Consider the following 23,015-nt stretch of genomic DNA (forward strand, 5'->3'; position numbering starts at 1 on the left):
GTCGCCAAGGCGCCACGAACCTTCGGAGCTTAGATGTTATGTCCCTTGTACGTGCAGTTACACTGACTTACTCAGTCTTCAAACCGGAACACAATATCAAAAATAATCTTATTTGTTGGTAGAATTTTTGATGTGCGGGTAGCACATTTTCTAGGATTCAACTACGCATGTAATATGACGTTCACTTGTACAGATAATGTGCTGTCTATTCCCTCGGTTTCATAGCCCGATACAATGGCAGGATCAACAGCTCTACGAGATTTTTGAAGCTTGCGGTGACACTTCTCATCTGCTGAATCAAGAATTTCTTCGCAAACAATAATAACTTTTTACCAACCGAGATTTATAAGGATCGGGAGCGTCATTTGACGAGATGAAATAAAGCAGTTAAAACTACTTAATTCAAATTATATTGAAAAAAATCAGCGAGTTTTTGATTAGTTACCCTACTCATCCAAATATTGTTCTATTGGTATGTCACTATAAGTATTATAACTTTGATAAAAACATCCCGAAGGTGTCAAGAACCAATATCTGAGCAATAGCATCAACGTTTTCGTTAGATTGAAGTCAAAAGAATTAAGAAAGTGTTTTAAGTGCGAAAGTTTGGATGGATGGATGTTTCATGACGCGGACGGAAACGCTTAAATAATAATACTTATTATTGTAATAGTTTAACCAATATCAATATATTTAAAACAAAATACGATTTAGTAATAAGACCAATAAAATAAAATATAATATAATATAGTAATAATATTGTTAGACGTAGTCAGTATCATATTTTTTACACTAAGTTGGTAATCAATAACTCTGTAATTAATACAGATACGAAATAAATGGAAAATTAAAAAAAATGGGGCTAAAACAGTAACGTGAGTGTTAAATCAACGTACCGTCACATAAAAACACTTTAATTGCGCTGTAGCTGTGCGATCACGAGCGGAACTGAGAGGTCTTAAATCAATACGCAGGAGTAGCTGTACCTCCACTGAATAAAATATTTCATAAATGTTATAAAATTAAAGCCGATATGACCCAGTGGTTAGAACACAGAATATTAACCGAAAGTTGTGGGTTCAAACCCAGACAAGCACCTGTGATCTGCATATGTTTTTAAGTTATCTCTTGCTCGGCGGTGAAGGAAAACGTCTTTTAACCTGCATGTATCATGATTGTCCAACAACCCGCACTGAAGCAGCCAAACCTTAATATAAAATAGATAGGAGACAGATATTGTTATCAATTCTTCTTTCACGACATAAAGGAACCCTCGGCAAACGGCGGCCAGTTCGCAGTATGTACGTTAGCGGTATAACCGCTCAGTGCGTAAGAAACCGTGACAATTAGAACAAAACGAAAGATTAAACTTAAAAATCAGCTGGGATTGGATCCACTTCTGGACACAGCGGCCAACAGTGCCGCTGGCTGTATGTCGCTTAATGCGTGCGTTACTAAGCGTTTGCTTATAAATCCCACTGATTTCACTGGCCGCTGCACCCGGCTGCCCCTAGACATTGGCACTGTAAGAAATATTAACCATTCCTTACATCGCCAATGCGCCACCAAGCATGGAACCTAAGATGTTATCGTCCTCGTGCTTGTAGTTGACTGTACACTGACTCACTCACCCTTCAATCTATACTAAGTATTGCTAATTGGCTGTAGAGTATAATATTGAATGGATAATAATGAGGTATAATGGAGATGGGCCGGCACAAAGCCCTACTACCAAGTTAATATATCAATGCCTGCCTCGTTGGTTTGACTAGCTATAAAGCTGCACATCTCGTGGTATTGGGTTCAAATTGGGTTTAATTGTCGAAGAACAACCTCGAGCCTGATAAGTGACAGTGTACCAATGCCGGAGCCTTAACTCTTTCCGAAAGAGAAACAAGTCTAGCGAAATTGTCTACTCTCTCCTGAAAATGGACACCGTGGCAGAAATAGATTAAGAGGACATCAGGATGATGATGAATCCTATTATCTATGCGAAATGGCTTATTGGTTATATGCTCCGGGTTGGAGGCGTGAAAGGCTAATTTATATCTGTCTCAGGCGGACTAAGAAAGTTTATGTTCCTATTAGAGCGAATATAAATGACACGTTAAATATAAGGAAGATACAAAAACAAACAATAAGAGTTCGACAATTTTTCCATTATTAAATGACTTTAAAAAAAAATACTCATTACAGTATATTTATAATTGAAATTAAATAAATTTAAATAAGTGATGATAAAATGAGAAAATTGGTGTTTAACTGAACACTAAGCTGGGGTTATATGTGAGGCCGTAACTTATTCGTTTAGATCAAGACTGTCCCCAGCTCGGCCGCGTGCGACCGGCAACTAATATTTGTTCGGCTCTTTTTTCGGCGTTTTTTTGATTCACCGCATATATATTACATAAGGGTAATTTTGAAGGATGCTGGTTTTTTGACCATCTGAATGAAATAAGTTAAAGTAAATAGTAATAATTGTTGAATTCGGGCAGCGCTTTGCAAATTTCCAATAATTAAAGAGTGATATACCATTTTCAATTCCATTTTTTCTGCAAATTGAATTTTAAATGCCTTTATGTTTGCGCGACCACCAGCAAATTTACTATTCTTTTCTCGCCTGGGAAAGTATTTAGTTATTATATCAAACTAATATAATAAATACGGAAGTAAACGTTTGTCTGTTTGTTACCTCATAACAACTTCGCAACATACAGAGCTTATGATCTGGGTAAGAACTTCGACGTAAGTAGATATCAATTACGCGATGTCAGCAAAAAGGCACCTACAGAGTTAATACGTTTGCTATTCATAAACAAATAAATTTGACTAATGACAGCTTAAAAAAATCGAAAGCAAATTATAATTCACGTGTTTATTCATGAAGCTTGTGAGGCATTCATACATATATCATTATTACTCCTATTTACGACACTGCCCTACTTGAGCCTGTCTGAAGTCATTGATGCGTTCACGCATGACACCTTGTGATTGGTGGAGATCATTGTGACGAAGAATAAAACATTAATAATATAACAGATGATCATCTTCTAAGAATTATAGGTTGAACATTAAAAAAAGACCATTTGGACGTTTTAATCTGGAATGCATACGTGGATATTAATGTATAATAATACAAGTGTTTTTATTAAGTTTATATTGAAGGTCATAACTAATAACAAAAATTGCAAAAATCATGATCTTCACGCCCAAGAAGCGGTTTAATATATTGCAATTTTTAATACTACTTAGTTCATTCAATGTGATTTGAAATCATTTTTTAAAGATATAACAAAATGTATTTCTATTAAAGCGTATGATTGCAGCAGAGTATAGCCGAAGAGTTATTTTTGTAAACGCATCCAGCAATCGAACATGTAAGCGTGTAACCACCCACTTTGGTTGAAACAAATCAACGAGTAAAATCATTCCATAGGAGAGGTAGCATCAAGCAGAGGGCAGATGGTGAGTTAGTCAAATCAAAGTAGATGGAATATCCCTAAAAAAATGGGATAAGAGCAAATGACAATAATAAATAAATGAGCTTAAAAAAACTTGTAGTCACAACATGAAACTGAAATGGTGAAAATAATTCAAATGAAATTTGTTATTTATATCAGTTTTTTATTCTTTCGGCCAATTTTTATATTATATAGCATATTATAGCTTGTTGAATTATTTAGTAAAAAAAAAACACAATAATTACCAACACTTAACGTACGCCAAGTGAAACTAACGTGGAACAGCTAATTATATTATAATTATAAAGTGTCAGTATTTCGACAGTTAAAAACTATACAAATTGTTGTTGTGAAATAAAAAATAATTGATGATTCTAAAAGTATAGACTATTTTAATAGTTAATGATTTGGGTAATTAAAAAAATATCCGAAAACTTCATGATTATATAAAGAAGACGGGAGTGAGACGCAATGAGGAGGTGGATCCTACTAGGAGATAATATTGCTTAATCAAGCTTGAAACTTGTGTAGGATGATATTCTGCTATAATATGTATATCCTGCCTTGTGGATAAACATGTTGCCAGTAATTCTACCACTGATGAAAGGATCCAGGGTGGCGTTTAAAGCGTTTTAAATCTTGTTAAAGCTCTTGTAAGTAAAATAGCAAGCCTCCTACTAGGAGAGGACCTTGCTTAGAAGTGGATTTTTAAGAAAAGAGAAGCTGAATCTGCCTTACTCAGTATAGCCATTTCAACCCATCGAAAGAAACTTCTGTTGCCAGCCGTGAAAATTTCAGAATCGATATTGCATTTTACAATATCGTTTCTAAAATAATGTGATAATAATATTCATTTTTTGTCAGAGACTTATAAATATTAAATTCAAAACATAATAAACACTTTTCATATATTGTAATAAATTCCACAACACAACACAACACAAACATGAACAATTTACACTTACCCAGAGGAATTATTCAATCCATAACAGTCATTTATCCCAGCCAATACTCCAACCACTCCAGCGACGACGGCAACGCAGCCCGACCACAGCCCGGCGCCGACCCGCGACAGCGAAGCTCCCTTGACCACGGCCAAGGCGCCCGCGCCTACTAGCAGCGCGCCCAAGACCACCTGCGACAACCCCAGGAACACCACCACACGCCTCGGCCCACCGTCATCACTACCGGCCTCGACACTCTTGGAACTGACACTTTTACAACTTTTCTTCTTCTTCGGCAGTTTCTGCGGCGTCTTGCATATCAGCTGCTCCGTGGAGTCTTCAGATTTCAGGCTCGATACAGTCGGGAAGTTTCCCGTCACCACGGTGACGTTTTCCGTCGATGATTTTTCCAATTCGTCGGTCATTTTCGCGTTCGATTCATCACCGGGTAGCGCGACGTGCGCTCGATACGCGCGCTGGGGACAGACTGCTGCGCGCTCAGTCGCTCACACATGCGGTGAAAGTGCTGTTCTTGATGTCGCGATTTAGCATTTGTTTTTGTTAATTATGTGTAATAAAACACCGGGATCTGGCTATCGCTAGATTAACTTTAAAAGAAAGATTTTTATTATTTTAACGAGTGTCAATTTTTTGCGCTACATCGCCATCGCTAAGAGTTCGTCGTCAAAGAAGTTCAATCGTTAACATTTTTTTGTTAATACACACTTGCATGATTATATTGTGGCTTCATGGCATCATTTGTATATAATTAATATTCAATATTATATATTTATTTCAAATTGATTTTAAGATGAAATCCTAAGACAATATTGTATTTTACGACAATTCATGTATTGCCTATATCCGTATCTGTAAACTAAAAACAATAATCCACTAATAACATTAAAATATAAAAAACAAAACTTGACTATTACAGCTGGCTCGGCGGCGATAGCGCACGTGTCCGCAGTCCGCGGTCGCGCAGGTGAAAGCGTCCGACTCGCGGAAACCGAGCTATCTCCGGTAGTCCGCTGCCTATTCTTCCTGTCCTCAACCTCACGACAGACGTCGCTATGTTATGTTACGTAATATATTAAAATATAGCTATTAATATATTAAGTACGTATCGAGACATTAACTCCTATTCTAATAATTATTAATTAGCTGTCTATTTTAATGTATATAATCAAAAATGTAAATAATCTATACTAATATCATAAATTCCTAAGTGACTCTGAAAGCTTTTTTTTTATGTTATAAAGGGCAAACGAGCAGGAGGCTTAAACTGCTGTACCGATTTAGATGAAATATGATATGGAGATAGTTTGAGCCCCGAAGAAGAACACGGGCTACATTTTTTAATTTACCCCCCTTTGTAAAATGGGTGGTGACGGTTTACGTGCTATGAGTAGTTTTATAAATTTCGTTCGGATAAAACCGCAGATTCAGCTAGTAGTGTATATATCTAAAAAGTAATCTTGATATTTCGATACGTAATATGATTAGTAACTTTCTCTAAAATAATATTTCACTAAGTTATTCTCGTTTTATAATTTATATAATATATTGTGTAATGGTTAAACTAAAACAAAGAGAAAATATAATTTGAATATGTTAATAGGTGATATCCTCCTGTCAGAACTCTCCCTAAAATTGTTAGTTTAACAATTTAAGTCCGCACGCAAATTGAGTGCTCAAACATAAGTGCGCAAAAAATATATCTCTCAGTTTCAAACCGATGCGACGGCATTCCGACACGACCTGATTTAGGTGGTTTAAACGAAATTAGTTGCAGAGCAATGGGCTAAGTGCTTTCTGAGACACGGAAAGCATTTAAACTCAAAATTCACGTAAGCACTGTAGATTTTTTTATTTTCATATTTAGATTTTGTTGACAGAAATACTTTTTTATTGACCAGGGGTTTAACCCCAGACCTTAGAATCTTCAGCCTTATAAACTAGAAACTTGTTGTTTTTTTCGTTTCGCGATGTCGGTATAATGTCGACGTCATAATGACGGAACAATAATTCCGAAATTTAATTTTTCAATCTTATTTCTACATTTCTTGAACTATATGAATATGGACTGTCTGTTTAAAAAGGAGTATATATTTTTTTGGTTTTGTACCACCAAACCACGTTTCTTCGGGTCAAACATGTGATAGACATCTATTTCCGGTAATAACGGTCGGGGACCGGAAGTGGTAACTTTAGACGAGGGGAACCTTCCTGAGGAGGACACCTGCCTTCATATAAATAAATACAAAAAAATCTGTACCTTCAAGTTATGCTTGACTGAATTAACGTATCTTGAACGTTAGTTTAAGTTATTAGAAGTAGGAAATTAAGAAGTTGATAGATCTGAATATTACATCATAAACTTTGAACCTAGACCCTTACGATTACGTTGTATATGAATTTAAATTAAATAATTGCGAATGAAAGGGGAAATGTTCCAAGCATTCTTGCCATCCTTCCACTTGGTTATTTATAAATTTTATTTGTAAATACTTAATGAATACTACATACTTATTTTGGCATAAACTTCCAATTTATCTGTATGTATATACCAATGAAAATTTTATTAAAATTATAGATTTGACAAGTAGTTTAAATACTAAGTAATTTCTTTTCAAACCGCTAGTTTGAATTCATTTTCTTATTTAGTTAAGTATAATATTTGCTTTTAATATCATTATTGAACACTAAAGAGATTGTCATTAACGTCAATTCCCGCAGCTCGTTTAAACTTGTCTAATGTACAGATTTATAATTAATAGAAGATTAAACCAGTTTGATTTCCTCATCAATCAAACCCAATGACAAAATAGTTGGTATAATTATATTTTACACCACACGGATCATGTAACGTCGCGGTCGCGAGTTACGTCTGGTTACATACGACTCCTAACTGGGGGTGAAACTGACACCATGCTCTGTGTCCACTGCTTTGCATAGCTACGGAGTGAAAGCGACGGCTCCTCCGTTGCCTAACGATGATTTTCCGTCTATTGTTCGAATGCACCAACACAGCCCGAGGGATTCCGTTCGATGAAATGATTAAATTAAATGAATATGTAGAATTCATGATGAGTAAAAGCGATCAGTAAACGATTTTAACCTCGTAAATGTCATATTGAGTTTATTCCTCCGCCACGGCCCGCCCCAGGCCTCCAATCTTGGGGCCCCCAAATACATCCGCGTTCCACAGTACCTACATAATATAACTCTACAGCCATCTAGACTTTTTAAACATAAATATTTTTATTTTTTTTTTATACTTGTAAAACTACATTTTTCTACAGCTTTTCATTCAGCTTTTCCGCCCGGGCCTCTGATGGGCATAGTCCGCCACCAAACTTGAAAATGTTTACCAGCAATTAAAAACTTATTTTTTAAAATTGGGTAATTGATGAAAATTTACTTTTAGTATATCAAAGCGATATATTTTTTTTTTGAATCTATCTTTTAATTCTATTACTTAGATAAAAAATCTTTAAAAAAAAATTACACTTAATATAGTCAAAGTTTAATCATAATTGTATTATTTTAAAAAATGTCGAGACAAAATCACATATAAATCATTCAGTCACAAAATAAAACTTATTTCAAGGAACAGCATCAAAACTTTAGATTATCGTCCTAAAATATAAATGTTTCGGTACACATAGGTATGTAGTTCTTATATGAAAATTACTGATCAAGTTTATCAAACCTAATTACAACATCATTTGCTTTGTAATTAGTCAAACTACCAGAAGAGTTAATTTAATTATTATTTAAATAACCCAGAGTCTTATAATAATCTTTGATATAGTCCGCCGCTTTCTCAGCTATCATTACGATGGGAGAATTCGTGTTACCTCGAACTACATTTGGCATTACACTGGCATCAGCTACCCTCAATCCATTAATTCCTTTAACCCTTAGTTCTGAATCCACTACTGTTCCCATAGCAGCCGTGCCAACAGCGTGCCAAGCAGACATAGCTGTAGCTTTCGCAAGGCACTCCAAGTATTCTCTATCAATGAAATCGTTGCATTGTTCTATGTCAAATTCGACAACAAAAGCGTTTTTCGAGTTGAAATAAGACGTGCTTGCTATTGACCGAGCTGTTTCTATGGCATCGGGATAGTAATCCAAATCGCTGCCATCATTGAATGTTCCTGAATAAATGAGCGGAGGATCGAGAGGATCGAGGGACTGCAAGCGTACTCGTCCTCTAGACTTCGGCTTTAGATTTACGACGGCTAACGAAAGAATTTCAAAATCTTTATTTAAGGTCCCAATTTTTTCACAAATGCTTGCTTTGAAACCTAAAATTTCTAGACACGCTACATAAAAATCACTATTAGCGTAAATACATGTTGGATATATAGCGAAGTCTGGTACATTCGCAGCTTCATTGTAAGATATGTACGCTCCTAAATCAGAAGTTCTAACGAGCGATCCGCTTCTGTCATAAAGATATCTAATGGTATCCATGTGAACATTTTTTTTATCCAAGTCGCAAGTCCCATTATCCGCTGCTAAATACGTCAGTACCATGACGTGATCATGAAGATTTTCTCCAACAGGCAAGTCTTTGATGACGCTGATACCCATTTCTTCTAAATGTTCTTTAGGACCAATTCCTGAAAGTAACAATAATTTTGCAGTATTAAACGTTCCTGCGGTCATAATAATTTCTTTATCAGCATAGAAAATAAATTCATCATCTTCTAATAAAACTTTGACTCCATACGCCGTTTCATTTTCAACTAATATCTTAGCAACGTGGGCCTCTTTTAAAACAAACAGGTTATTTCTCTCCGATGCTTTGTTGAGGAGAGCAGTGAGAGAACTGTGTCGTTTACCATCTTTTATGGTATGAGAGAATCTTCCTGCGCCTATTGTGTTTGGATTGGTCATATCTTGAACAATATTAAAATTCAGCTCCTTAAAAGCTTCGAGAAATTTGTCGGTAGTAAAAGTTGAATCAGTAGAACCACTAACTTCGATTTCTCCATCAAAACCATGAAGACTTGCCAGGTCTGGATTGATAGTAATTCTTTCGTCTGTCAAATATTCAGTTTTTTTGAAGTACGACAAAACATTATCCCAACTCCAACCCTCCCCGACTATGGAAGCCCAATCATCATAATCAGCCGGAAAGCCACGAGAATAAATCATGTCATTGATGGATCCACTGCCTCCTAGCATTTTCCCACGAGGTTGTCTCTGACTACCATCTTGAAGAGATTGACTTGAATAGTAGTCATTTGTTGTAGTAAAATTCCAGTCGTAATAACTTCTTTTCATACTGTCCTTGAAGCCAGGTATCTTAAAAGATAATAAATTATTATAAGATAGATATATAATGATACAGATAAACCGCTATTAAGTCGCGAAAATAATAGTAGTGCTTTCCTGGAACGTTGCCTTAGATAGACGTCATAACAATTACTTAGCTGTTTTTTTTTTCAATTTGCAGTACACCGTGCCCTAAACGTCTAAATGCACCATTATTTAAACATATTATTTGAAATTAAATAATAAATTAAATTGTTCTACAGCTTCCTGTCCCGACTTCCCACGATAAAATAAGGGTCTACATAAAACTTTTATATCATAATGCACATAATTATATTAGATTACGCGGCTGACATCAATAAAACAAGCCGACTGGGAGTCGGCTTGTTTTTGTGACATCTTCTACCATCATCATCATATTTTAACCAATTTACCCCAAAATCATAATATATATCGCCTATATATATTATGATTTTGGGGTATCACTCACATCAAATCTTTATCATAAATTACTCCGTACATTAGCGAAAATCGTATGAAAATCCGTTCGGTGGTTTGTAAGTTGATCGTGTTCAGACATATAGACAAATGCGGTGAGACTTTGCTTATAATATATAGTAATTACACTTGTCATCGTGGTTTTTCCAAAAAAGTACAGAACATGGTCTTCCTAAATCTCAACTCAGCTTTAGAAAACATATTCATCCTATTCTGTATATTTAACTATAAAAAAAAATATTAATTCATACAAAAAAACACGAAAGAGATAATAGAAATAGGTACTAATGTTTTTATTTATATTTTTAGATTTTAGATTTTATTCATATATTTAGATGTATATTAAATAAGCTTACAATGCTATCTTGAGGTGGATCGCCTCCAGCCTCCAGTAGCAGGACGCTGACCGGCAGCGCAGACAGCCTTGCAGCCAGGGTGGCACCGGCAGTGCCGCCACCCACCACGATGAAGTCAAAATGGGACCCATCTGACAATAAGTACAGTATGCTTTTACAAATAAATAAATTATAGCAATTTAATGACACGTCATAAGCACATACATAACCCTTAAAAGAGACAGGCCCAGTGGTTAAAACATTTGATTCTTAAACGAAAATTGCCAATTGTGGTCAAGCCAGGGAAAACACCACTGACATTATCATTGTCCAGCAACTCTTTATATGTACTGTAATAAATATATGTAACTTTGACGTAAATATTCTTCGGAGTTAAGTTGGTTTAAACATTGGTAATTTATATAAATTACTCTACAAACAAACTAGCTTTTTATTCGACGACTTTAGTGGTCGAGTAGTGTGTACACCGGTTTTCATGGGTAAGCCACTCGGGTCCGGTCGAGTCGATGTAGGAAAAGTTCATTAGTTTTCTATGTTGTCTTGGGTCTGGGAGTTAATGGTACCGTCGTTACTTCTGATTTTCCATAACACAAGTGCTTTAGCTAATTACATTGGGATCAGAGTAATGTATGTGATGTTGTCTAATATTTATTTATTTATATATTTTATTTGGGTACAAAAATGAATTAAATTTGGTGTCAGTATTAAACGAAATTGACTTGAGATTCAGTTGTAAGGCTCGACACACATACATAAAAAATGAAATAAAAAATATGCATATGTCACCTTAAATTGTAAAACCGTTTTTGTATTGTATGGATTACAGTCTATTGAAGTGAATTTCAATTAAATTAAAAATCTCTAACCTCACCTAACCGAAAGATTAAAAACTATCGAAATTTTATCTGTTTGATTGTATGTTGAGTCACCGTTGACAATCTTTTGACAGTTTACAATCTGGCGATACGACTGTAATCTTAAGATTGTTCCGATTTTGCGGTCATATGTATAACGCCTATATTTTTATCAAATGCTATATTCTGTTACGTTAATATTGCAAATGATATTTAAACAGGTAACATATAGTTTAAAATTTTGAATGTCAGACAACACATCTTTTTTTTTATATTTGATAATAATTTTGCGAAAGTACAGCCAACGACAATTTTGATGAAAAAAAACTATATGTTCTTTATTCTTAAATTTTTCCGAGAAGAACGAAGAACAATCTCAGGAGTTACACTTTTCTCCAAATAAATATATGTGTATTATTAAAATACAATTACATTTATGCATCCGTTCTAAAAATCAGGAAATAAATAATATTTATAAGTGCTGTAATTATTCTGTTTAAAAAAAAAGTCCGCGATTGATTTAAACTATGCGTACCTACTTCTTAATTTTTAATTGCCTCCTTTGATCACGAGATCATCTTAACCGTATCATAAGCCTTAACGCCTCTTAATAGGCTCATTACACTAAACTGTTCCACCGTCCACTGCGAATTAGTAATATCACATATGTAGGCCTCTGGTTATCTGTAAGGAGTATCCACTCCCCATAGATGTTGGCGCGGTAAGAAATCCTCACATAACAAATGTCAATAACATTATCAACGCGTCACCATCCTTGGGAACTAAGTTATTATAAGGGTAAGCTATTATCTTATGCCTGTATATTACACATTTGAGCAATGTGGTGGAGAACCTCGAACCTTCTTCGAAAAGAGAGGAGACTTTTTAAGGAATATAAATGGAATTGCTTGGTCAATTCTTATTCAGTTAAATCGGAAAATTTAAATAATGAATAAATTATTTAAAAAAAAAACAATGTATCAAATGATCACCCTTCGCGATGTCTAATCAACAATAGTTAATGCTTAGAGAATTACTGAATTCCAGCACTATCCCTTACTGCTGTTAAATGATTGCGGGGAAATTTCTAACATGAAATCCGAACAGAGAGCCAATGATTGCTCTTACCATTAAATAGTTACATATCGTCGTTTTCCACAATGAATTAACGCAAACGATACGCACTAATCGATATGGCACTTGTTTAAATAAAACTTGTGAAATAACGATAAAACTGGTGGAGTAGACAACGTCGAAGACTTCATTCGTTTTATTTACTACGCTTTGGTGCCAGAATATTTTTAGCTACAAGGACATTTACGATAATCTTTGATGTTGACTTTGCAATTTTGATACTTGAAGTTTTAATATTATTTAATAATTTTGTTGTTTAAGAATTTTACTAATGATATTTATTTTCAAAGATATAAAATGCAGTATATTGTGTTCTGATTCTCATAATTTAAGATCTAATACAATTGGTACCACAATTGAAGGGTTGCTTAAAATATTGACTACGTTCGTTTTGAATGTAACCCGCATAATAGACAATTAAGGATACTTAGAATCATAAACACAATGTGAACGACGTCTCTAATAAAGAAAACATAATAATTTTCTTAGTCTTTACTAATTAATCTTTACGAATCTAAGTTAACTGATGCGATACCTGACTACTAACTTTGAACATTAGCTTGCGGAGGCCATGGCTCCTGTACGAGGCATTGTGATGCGGCGAAAAACTGCAAGGCTGCGGCGAATGTGGCGCCGGCCGCGCCTCCGCTCTCACAACCTACTTCCATCATAATCTACAAGAAATTATAAATATTGATTTAATAATAAAATACGATTAATTATTGCAAACAATCTCAATCGTCGGTTAAATGTATGGCAAGGTCACTAATTTGATAAAACTGTTGTTATTGAAAAGACTATACATAGTATGTGATATAGTGATCATTATCAAGGAGACTCTGCTAATCTGAATGCGATAGTCATAGATATAATAAATATATGTTTAAAAACACAGATACACTGCGTAAAGTAACTACACATTATATTATTCGGTTATATGAATAGGAATCTGTTACTTGTATAGGTATTGAGTAGCAGTTTTTTTTATGACCCACCCACCTGATGGCGAGTGGTCACCACTGCACACAGTCATTGGCCCCGCAAAAAAATTAACCGCGCCACCAACCTTGGTTAAAGTAAGATGTTACGTTCCGTGTGCCTGTAAAACTGGCTCGCTCACCCTTAAAACATGAACGCAGAAATACTAAGTATTGCTGCTTGGCGGTAGAATACCTGACGAATTGATGGCACCTACCCAAATAGGCTTGTACAAAACCTTACCACCAAGTGAACTGGTTACTTATGATATAAAATGCTTCTACAATATTGAAATGAAATATAGGTCAACTATCAACGAATGATTAATCACAAATTATAAAAACTTACAACAAAATATTCAAGACAAATAATTATTTGAAATTGAATAAAAATGTCTATGTACATTACTTAATGTCGTTCTGTAAATATTTGATAATTATTTATAATACAGCAACTAACCTGGGTAACTATTTATTTAAAAAATGGAATGAGTAACACTACTTGGACATGAAAATATATCAACTACTTTTGTAAGTATACCCTCGCGCTGAAAAATTATCATTAGCGCTACAGAATTAAATTGTAGGTGTTTTATAATAAGATCCCTTAAAATATTGCTACAACAATACGGTTGAAAATAACATACCTAATTTTATAATTAATTATGTAAACTCAAATAAACCAATGATAACATTATTTCAACACAAACATTGCGCTTAAAAGATAGAAGAGTGAAAATAGTGCACTTACTTTTCACTCGTTGGATAAAACTGTGACAAAATACTACGTAACGTTTTATCACAGATTCAATAAATATCTCGACCGTGTTTATCTAATGTGGTTGTGTCGATATCTGATTACTTGAAGAATATTTATAGGAGAATCTGCGGCGTATGTTATTATTATATAGTTTTCCACATATCGCAGGTTGATGAACTCGACGGCAATGCAAATGAGAAATACTTGTGTGATATGTTGAAGTTGAATTTTACAGATATTTTCCGCTTAAATACGTACGCGTTATATAATGCAATGTTACTTTACGCCGGGGATGCTTCATATTCGATATGATTTAGTCCGTTTTGATAATATATACCTATGTATATTTTGCTTCTGTAAACTTCACCTACTTAGTATACATTTCATGGGCTTAGGACCCGCAGTCTCGCTAATCCGTAGTAGAGGCTATTTTGATACAGTAAGCATGAATTCAATTTTTATTATTTTAAAAGTTAACAAATCAAAGACTTTGTTATAACTGATATAAAATATTTAATCCAATCAGGTTGATGTTTTTCATTCAGGAACGGTTTTCTGTAAAGTATTTTGTATGGGCACCCTATATTCCAAACGGCGACAATATTGAAAAAAGTGTATAAAACAGTAGCGAGTGACTTGTTCAATGACTTTGAAGGCAGCATCCATGAAATATATTTAATTACGCCACTTAGGATAATACATGCCGGCATGTCTGTTATAAAGTAAAACAAAATAATATAAATAGCAAAAAGGCAACATCAAATGCACGAATACAATTTTTGGAAATTACTTTATTAAGAGAAAAAAAGCTAATTTAGTAATCGCTGACTGTCAAAATTTAAACTACTGGTCCCGGTCTACTTTGACATATAACATGCCTGTGAACAAATTCACAGGAAGCAGGGCTAGATTTAGAGATCAGAAGGCCCTGGTGCAGGAGTGGGGTTTTTCAACAATTTATTTACAGATGACTTTATTTGGTTTATTTGGTTTCATCTCATATATGGATCTGTTCACTCTGTTAAATTATCCACGTGCAATAACAAATGTAATTCAATTGTATATTCTTTTGCTGTCTTTATTCTCTCATTAGTCGTCACACACACACACTAAAACAACTTCCAAGCACGTGCGTCACTCGAAATGCACGCCAATTTTGTCTTCGTGTGTGAATAGATCTATACCATACTTAGAGGAAGTCTCCTCAGTAAGTTTTGTAGTATTGAGTTAAGTAGTTTGTCATAGACGAAGGTGTTTGACCGTTTGATGGATTAGAATTATAGATAAGTATTCTAAGGCCACAATAGTTTAAGGACATATTGGAAGAACTGATAGCCGCTCATTAGTTATTAATTATCTTATCTTAATGATTTTGTGCTTCAAATGCCTTAGCCTGTGACTTTGCCTGCATTATTTAAACGATAGTTTTGTTTAAAATTGACAACTGATTGACACAAAAGTATATAAAATGTCTCATTGCTGGGTCAAGGTGTGCGGCTTAGGTCTTACCCCATCACGCAGCTTCAATGCGACACGTACTAGAAGTATCGGAATTAGCAATATAATTATGGAAGAATTAGACACATGAAAGTTTTGAGATGTTTTCTTTTATTGATAATAGCTGAGGCCAGGATGAATAATAAACGCCAATTAAGTTTTAGATCAAGCCTCCAATTTTACTAACAAGTTGACACTTTACCGCAATTAAATTGAAACGTAATCGTTCCCGTATTCCTATTTTACTAACGCAACGATCCAGTTGCGGTTCGATCAAAGTTAGGTCGGAATATATTCGGGATCGTATCGTAGCCAAAGTAAACACCTAATTAGAATTGGTCCACACTTACGATTAATACTAAAAAATATGTTATTTTTTGTGAAGAATAGTCGAAGTTGGATCGGAATACGTTCCAGACGTACCTTTACCGCTATGCGTTAGTAGAATTGGCCCTTGGAGATCTCAATTTTCTTTTTATCACGTATAACACTTGCAGTACAGGGTATTCGGTATTAGGTAGACTCTCTGGTTAGCGAACATCGTTCTACGAATTCAAACTGTGTTGCTTTTTTAATTTACAAAATGCGGTGCCCAATCTCTCATTTTCGTATGTATTTGTAAGTTTCTTTGATGTCCGTTTACATTTCAGTTCTTATATTGAAATTAAATATATATAGATAAATAAGAATATATAATTCTGTATTATTATCAATGTATCACCAGTAACGTACTTGTCTCATTTTTCTTCTAATAATACTATTTACGTAATTATTGTAACAGGTTTCCAAGGAACCCCTCCTACGAGTTCAAACGATTCGATACATTCACGACACATTCTAAAGATCAAGGTCTAATGTAAAATATTTGGAATTATTCAAAAACAAGTCAATGCTGTATTTATTTTATTAGCGTATATTTTTCCTTATACATTTAGGAAACTCGATTCACTATACAGAATCGATCCCCGGCGGGTCCCTCGCGCAGATGCCGAAGTAGCCCAGCAGGATGGGCCCCTCGGCGAGGCCGGTGCGGCAGCCCACGCCCGCCACGCGCGCGCCGCCCAGCGGCACCGCGTAGTACCTGCGCGCACGCGGTTAGCTCTCAGGTTAGGTCACAGATGTCTTTATTTTTCTTACAGCACTTATTTATTTTACAAGATTATATAGGTGATAAAAAAGCGTGGAGCCAATGCTCGTTGATACATAACGTACAATTAGCAGCCCGTAAATGTCCCACTGCTGGGTTAAAGGCCTCCTCTCCCTTTGAGGAGAAGGTTTGGAGCATATTCCACCACGCTGCTCCAATGCGGGTTGGCGGAATACACATGTGGCAGAATTTCGTTGAAATTAAACACATGCAGGTTTCCTCACGATGTTTTCCTTCACCGCCGAACACGAGATGAATTATAAACACAAATTAAGCACATGAAATTTCAGTGGTGCATGCCTGGGTTTGAACCCGAAATCATCGGTTAAGATGCACGCGTTCTAACCACTGGGCCATCTTAGCTCTTATATATACATAACGTACAAATATAATTGTATTTAAGTAACATGATTGTAATTTTAGATGTCGAAAAAGAGTACCTACTGAGTTTCTAGCCGGTTCTTCTCGGTAGAATCTACACCGAACCGGTGGTAGCTTCACTTAAAATAGTTTGTTAAATGACAATTCAGAAGTGCTCGTAAAAGCCTACTTGAATAAAGTATATTTTGATTTTGACTCTGACAGGGAAGCAGTGAAGCTGCGACTTCGACTCTTCGACTCATTATATTGGCCAAATTTACGAGCGCGGGGTGCGTGACGGCGCCGCCAAAGTTATAACTTTGTAAACTAATGTTCCGTGAGCACCTGTGAGTACGTCGTACACTAATAATAAGACACGAAACTGTCGAGCAGTTACCTAACTTTCCATCCGTATGCGTTCGCAACGGGCATGTAAAAACCCGGCTCATTCAGCACCACGTACTTCTGTAGCTCCCTGAAGCCAGGGTCCGCTGGGTCACTCAGGGGGTACAGGTTCATGACCTCGGCGGCGGAAGCAACTTCGAGTCCGTGCGGCACGCTGCGACCCACCAACACCACCTTCCTGTATCCGTTCGTTGTATCCGCCAAACTGAGCCTCAAGTTTAAAAACTGGTTCTCGTGTCCCACTAAATTTTTGGTCACCGTACACACAATCAAATTGTTCTTGCAATGGAAATCACAAAAGAATAACCGGGACAGCCGATGCTCCCCGCTCACCGTGTCACAGGGGTTCACTTTGAGGCAGGAGCCTCCGAGGAAGCTGTCTTCGAAGAACGGCTCGAGGCACTCCAACTCCGTCGGAACGTACGCCAGAGCGTATCTCGTTTTGCTCGTTCTGTCCCCTAATCGTAAGTTGACCGACACCTGCATCATGGACCGGCCCGCCGCCCCGTGGGAGCCGTCGGCCGGCTCGCTGCCGGCCGGCTCGCTGTCGGCCGGCTCGCTGTCGGCGGGCGCGGTCCTCGCTGCTTTCGTTCGGAACAGATTCCGTAACGCGTTCTTCATTTTGCGCTTGACGCTGACGCGGCCCTCTTGAGTTTCATTGGTCACCTCGATCGTTTCCTCTTGAGTCAGAACCGCCGCGCTGTCCTCCTTTAGGGACAGAGACACCTCCTTACTCTTTCCCGGCACGAGTTCTACTCTGCTGACTTCGAGCGACTGTCTATATTTGAGAATACCGGCTTTATTTTTCAGAAAACCGATCCGAGAGAGATGCGCGATGTTGTCTTGAGTCGATAGGAGGTAGCCGTGAGGCCCGTGGGAGGAGTTTGGCTGGTACTGCATGTGACGTAAATTGAACCAGGGAACTGGGCAAATCACCTGTAAATATAACAACATCGGCTTACAATCAAACGAACCGTAACATTAAGCTAATAATGGCTGTGGCTAGTTTTACCTCTCCATATAATCGCCTCTTTTTCCCCTGTCCCCTGCAAAAGGAGGTCTGAAAAGGTAAAGCCGACGGCAGCTTGGTGTTAAGGTACGGCCACAGGCTGCACCAGAGCGCTCGGTCCCGGAGCAGGAACCGTTCGTAGGTATCCAGTTCATCCGCATTTTCGATTGCGTTAATATCGCCGACGTCTTCGGACATGGCCTCGTATGTCCAAGCCGGCGCAAATATTGCAAGCGAACAACCATAAGTAAAAGCTACTTGTATGGCCTAAAAAGAAATTAATGAAATGAACGTGTTAAAAGATCAAGGAGCTCGATAAAGTGCATTTGAAAATTGAACGTAGTTATTCAAATCGTTCAAAATAAAAACATAAACATATATATTACTTGGATTATTTTTACAGACTAAAGGCGATGTGTAATTAGTTTTTGAGGATCCATTTTGCAAAACTCCGTCTAGTTAACGTTGAAGAGATTTCGAACCCGTCGTAATCGTCTATCAACCGGTCCAAAGGTGATGTCAGACAGATTGATCGCATAAAAATAACCTATAGACGCCGTCGTTTTCCAATGGCCAACCATTTTTCACGTAATGGATCGAATACAGTCTTAGGTGTGTGTCATTCCATAAAAGAATAAAATAAATAAAACAATAACTCATAAAGGTTAATACTTCTTGCGTGTTAAACTGTCCACCGCCATAAAAATTCCGTCCCCAAACGTCGATACCAATAAAGAGATCTGTCAGCCGCTCGCCGGCCGCCACCACGCTGGACTCCACGTCTTTTTCTGACCAAGAGTAGTTGGTGAAGATTCCGTCCACAACATCGAAGTATCCTCTGAAAATATTAAATATTAATCATTGTGCAAAACATGGACATCTTACCCATCTTACCAATTGTATCCTGGGTCCTGGATGGTTTATATTGGACCCGGTAGTTGGCGCTGCGATTGGGAGGTTAAGAAAATTCCCATTTCAACCAATTAGTTAAATAATAAAATGTTATTTGGCTATTCTGAAAATAATTTCTCAATTGTCCGAAGTTTGGAAATTGATAATTCTTACATTCTCGTGCCTCGGAAAGAAAGTAAAACCGATGATCCTGCGCCTGAACTCTTTCTGATTGCATCGGGCTCATCAGATTAATATAATAAGTGCACCTGTGTTTGGAAACACACTTTCGATCATCATAACTCCTGCATTTACCGTAGTCAAAATCGTTTAGGACGAAATCATGCTCATCATTCATACTTATGTATTCATTTTAGAGCTGGTACGACACAGAGAACACTGCTGTATATATAAGCATCAAATAATAATTATTATTCAAAAATATACAATCGAACCTGTTCTTTTCATTGAGTCCATTTTGCCAGTTAAGGTGACCATCAACTGTGACGCTATCATACCAGATCAGCACTGGGTTTTCCAGCTCCTGGTGCAGGATATCATGCAGGTAGCGGACAAACTGCAAGAGTACAGCCGGCTTCGAAATCTAATCGAAAAGTTTAAACAAATTAAATATTAACAAGCACGATCGCTCAACAAACATCGCTCAGTGATTGATTTTTTTCTCTTCTTTATAATGTATATTGGTAAAAAAAAACAAACGAAGTTTATATTCTAGAAAATAATAAAACTGTGATGTCATACTAGTCGTGACCAAGTTGTCCGACGCGGTTACATCATCCTTCCCAGCTTATACAACTTTAAATGAGTAATTTGAGGTTTTTAATATTTTTTTAATTAGTTTTAACACCTCTTCTTGATTATGACTAGTGAGAGGAGGGCTGGTTTTGTTTTTCCCAGAGGATCGGAATTGTGTTACAACGGGAAAGTAATACATTCTTATCACCCCGCGGTCATGATTTGTACAATTACTATATATATATATAATTGAGGCTTTAATAATTCTTATATACATACTTTAATAAGTATTTTAAAAATAGTTATTATAAAAAAAAATTAACTTTATATTATTGTCATTGTCATTACTGTATAGTCTCGCTCAACTATTTTTTCCCTATATACTGAGTTATAAAATAGTCCTCCGGCATACTCATAGCGTTTTGGAGTACTATCATATATAATAGATACCAACTAATCAAAAACATTGAGATTTAGACATACAATTTGACTAACTTGATATATTCCTAACAAACCACATTTCCCAAAAGCATAATTTTGAAGTTTTAGCGATATTTACAAGTGCCTTTGATCCATTCATATCGGATTGCCTTCCGTATCGGATTATGAGAGTGATGTTGGCTATTGGTGGTGATTGGTCGGTGCACCATTATAAAATAATTATTCTCTCTATTGGGTAATGTGGTAATATACCTTATTCTCGACGTTAAGAAGCCATCCGTCGAACCTTAAGGTCTTAGCGATAGCAACGAGGGCACTTGCAAAATGTTGCCAGTCATTTTCCGACTGCAATATTTTTTCCCACAGTGCTACACCTTCCGCCCACTCAGTTATAACAGTACCTAATCATAAAACAAGACCAATAAAGTCGGTTAAATCAAAATAATTTTCAGTTTTTAGTCACTTTATATTTTAATAATTTTCTGATTAATATTTACTTCGTGTCCATTAAATAACATGCAAAAAACTATATTATCTTTAGAATTAGCAAAAGCTAATTTTAAATTTTCATTTAATAAATTACCAATTACTTGAACCCCATGTGCGTGTCCGACATTTATCCAGCCAAGTGGAGGTATGGTAATGAAATGATGACTGAAGTAGCAGAAAATATCGATGGCGCCCCAATTATATAACGTGTACGCACTGTAATTACCAGTGCCATCGATAACACTAAAACAAATAATTATTTGAGACTAGTATTAACAATTCTAAAAATATAATAAACAAATTAGTATTCCTAATGTGCAACAATTCTAAAAATATTACTATTAGATTAATAAAGGAATAATATGTACATTCCAAAACTTACGAATCATCATGATAACCATTTGCCATATCATGGCAAACCAATGTCTTTGGTATTTTTTTCCTGTCTACGCGTTCAATTTCTTCTTCCGTTTCCGGATCATAATGACAAAATGTTTGCGGAGTTTCGAGTAAATTTTCACCAAAAAACTTATTGATATCCGTATTTCGGACAATATAATCGCTGTGGGGTTTTATTTCTGTGCAAAGAGAACTCCAACTTGGAGGTTCTTGTAGAAAAGATAAGACTTCTTCCAAGTTATCAAGCGGTTTACAGGTTAAGTCTTGATGTTTCCAAATTTTCTTTTCAGCCATGATCATTAACTTATTTTTATTATAAATATTATAAAATGTTTTTTCAGCTTAAATAATAAGGACTTGACTCACATTTTCGTAGATAAATAACAAATATGTTTGTTTACTCGCGTCTTGTAAATGAATGACATTGACAAGGCAGGCGCGATGGCGGGATGATTTGAATGAACACAGTAAGAAGCCGAAATAATTAATACATAAATCAATGTACATAAATATACCAAATATAATTTTTATAAATTAAAAATATAATATTTAAAAATTACACGAATTGACTTTACAGTTAAATTTTTATTGAAATGTTACTACACAAAAACTAAAATACGTATTGTTCTATGAATTAAGTAAGTGCAAAAGCAATAATATCGGTGTGGAAGTTAACATATATTTATTATGTTTGTTTGTTCTAGTTTTGATAAACAAATCAGGATGTGTGCTACTTATTTTGATAACGAGTAACGACATCTATTGTTTATAGTTTATTCCCACAGTATAACAAATAGATTGCAAACTTTGTAATAAATTACACAAAACGTTACAGTAATCGTAATCATAAGATTAAATGTAATGTAATTTAAATTAAAACCGTATGAGCATATTAAATGTGCAAATAGAGAACATATCAGATTGTCATAACTCAGTAAATAATGTTTTTGTTACTAATTAAGGGTAAAAATATTATCTTGATTTTTATTTATTTTTAACAAAATATATAAGTGATATAAGGAAGTGAACGAAACCACTATTGATTCAATTTCAAATGGAACAAAACTGAAAATATTAAGTGTATAGTTAAGTATTTTGAGCACAGCTGTATATTAGTAAAATTTGATCACTATTATTAATATAAGTAAGAGCAAGGTCTAATATTTCCTCAGGTATTGAATATGTGACAAAATATTATAAATAATGGATTACTTATTAATTATAATTATCTATTAAAAAAGTAATGGGTTAAGAAATGACTATTTCTCTGTTCATTGTTCTATTGATTAAATGGAATATATAGATTAAAAATATTCTTTGTTTATTGTAGAGTACTTTTTACGCA

The 23,015-nt window shown here is 35.6% G+C and overlaps 3 protein-coding genes across 7 annotated transcripts in view; all 3 read right to left on the reverse strand.

Moving 5' to 3' along the window:
* Window positions 1–4,878, reverse strand: part of LOC125065994 — a 53,101-nt gene extending 48,223 nt beyond the window's left edge. The window contains exon 1 of the mRNA XM_047673867.1: window positions 4,427–4,878. Within this exon, the coding sequence (XP_047529823.1) occupies window positions 4,427–4,830 (404 nt within the window). The 5' untranslated portion in view covers window positions 4,831–4,878. The remainder of the gene's footprint in view (window positions 1–4,426) is intronic.
* Window positions 4,879–7,924: 3,046 nt separating this feature from the next.
* On the reverse strand, window positions 7,925–14,475 carry LOC125065758 (ecdysone oxidase-like). Of its 5 annotated transcripts, none has more exons than XM_047673562.1 (4): window positions 14,268–14,475; window positions 13,087–13,213; window positions 10,552–10,682; window positions 7,925–9,727 (listed from the first exon to the last, which is right to left on the reverse strand). In XM_047673562.1, the coding sequence occupies exons 2-4, from the start codon at window positions 13,208–13,210 to the stop codon at window positions 8,174–8,176; spliced, it is 1,809 nt and encodes a 602-aa protein (XP_047529518.1). In that variant the 5' UTR covers window positions 13,211–13,213; window positions 14,268–14,475; the 3' UTR covers window positions 7,925–8,173. The 5 variants fall into 5 exon arrangements, with proteins under 5 accessions (XP_047529518.1, XP_047529519.1, XP_047529517.1 ...); XM_047673563.1 differs by having other exon boundaries at window positions 14,164–14,273; XM_047673561.1 differs by lacking the exon at window positions 14,268–14,475 and adding an exon at window positions 13,977–14,035.
* A 2,190-nt stretch (window positions 14,476–16,665) lies between these two features.
* LOC125066001 lies at window positions 16,666–22,102 on the reverse strand. The gene is made up of 8 exons (XM_047673878.1): window positions 21,654–22,102; window positions 21,366–21,514; window positions 21,035–21,183; window positions 20,041–20,189; window positions 19,367–19,532; window positions 18,698–18,961; window positions 17,678–18,621; window positions 16,666–16,854 (listed from the first exon to the last, which is right to left on the reverse strand). Exons 1-8 carry the CDS (start codon window positions 21,968–21,970, stop codon window positions 16,722–16,724), a joined length of 2,271 nt encoding a protein of 756 aa, XP_047529834.1. The 5' UTR covers window positions 21,971–22,102; the 3' UTR covers window positions 16,666–16,721.
* Between the last annotated feature and the right edge of the window lie 913 nt (window positions 22,103–23,015).

This window comes from Vanessa atalanta, chromosome 8 (genome assembly GCF_905147765.1).
Source record: "Vanessa atalanta chromosome 8, ilVanAtal1.2, whole genome shotgun sequence".
NCBI lineage: Eukaryota > Metazoa > Arthropoda > Insecta > Lepidoptera > Nymphalidae > Vanessa > Vanessa atalanta.

Excerpts from the sequence above, each read along its gene's own strand:
- LOC125065758 (XM_047673562.1), bottom strand. The coding sequence starts at position 13,210 with ATGATGGAAGTAGGTTGTGAGAGCGGAGGCGCGGCCGGCGCCACATTC. Across the intron at positions 10,683-13,086 it reads TCCGCAAGCTAATGTTCAAA|ATGGGTCCCATTTTGACTTC; the intron begins GTTAGTAGTCAG and ends ACTTATTGTCAG. Across the intron at positions 9,728-10,551 it reads ATCCACCTCAAGATAGCATT|ATACCTGGCTTCAAGGACAG; the intron begins GTAAGCTTATTT and ends TTATCTTTTAAG.
- LOC125066001 (XM_047673878.1), bottom strand. The coding sequence starts at position 21,970 with ATGATCATGGCTGAAAAGAAAATTTGGAAACATCAAGACTTAACCTGT. Across the intron at positions 21,515-21,653 it reads AATGGTTATCATGATGATTC|TGTTATCGATGGCACTGGTA; the intron begins GTAAGTTTTGGA and ends TATTTGTTTTAG. Across the intron at positions 20,190-21,034 it reads TTCTTAACGTCGAGAATAAG|ATTTCGAAGCCGGCTGTACT; the intron begins GTATATTACCAC and ends CTTTTCGATTAG.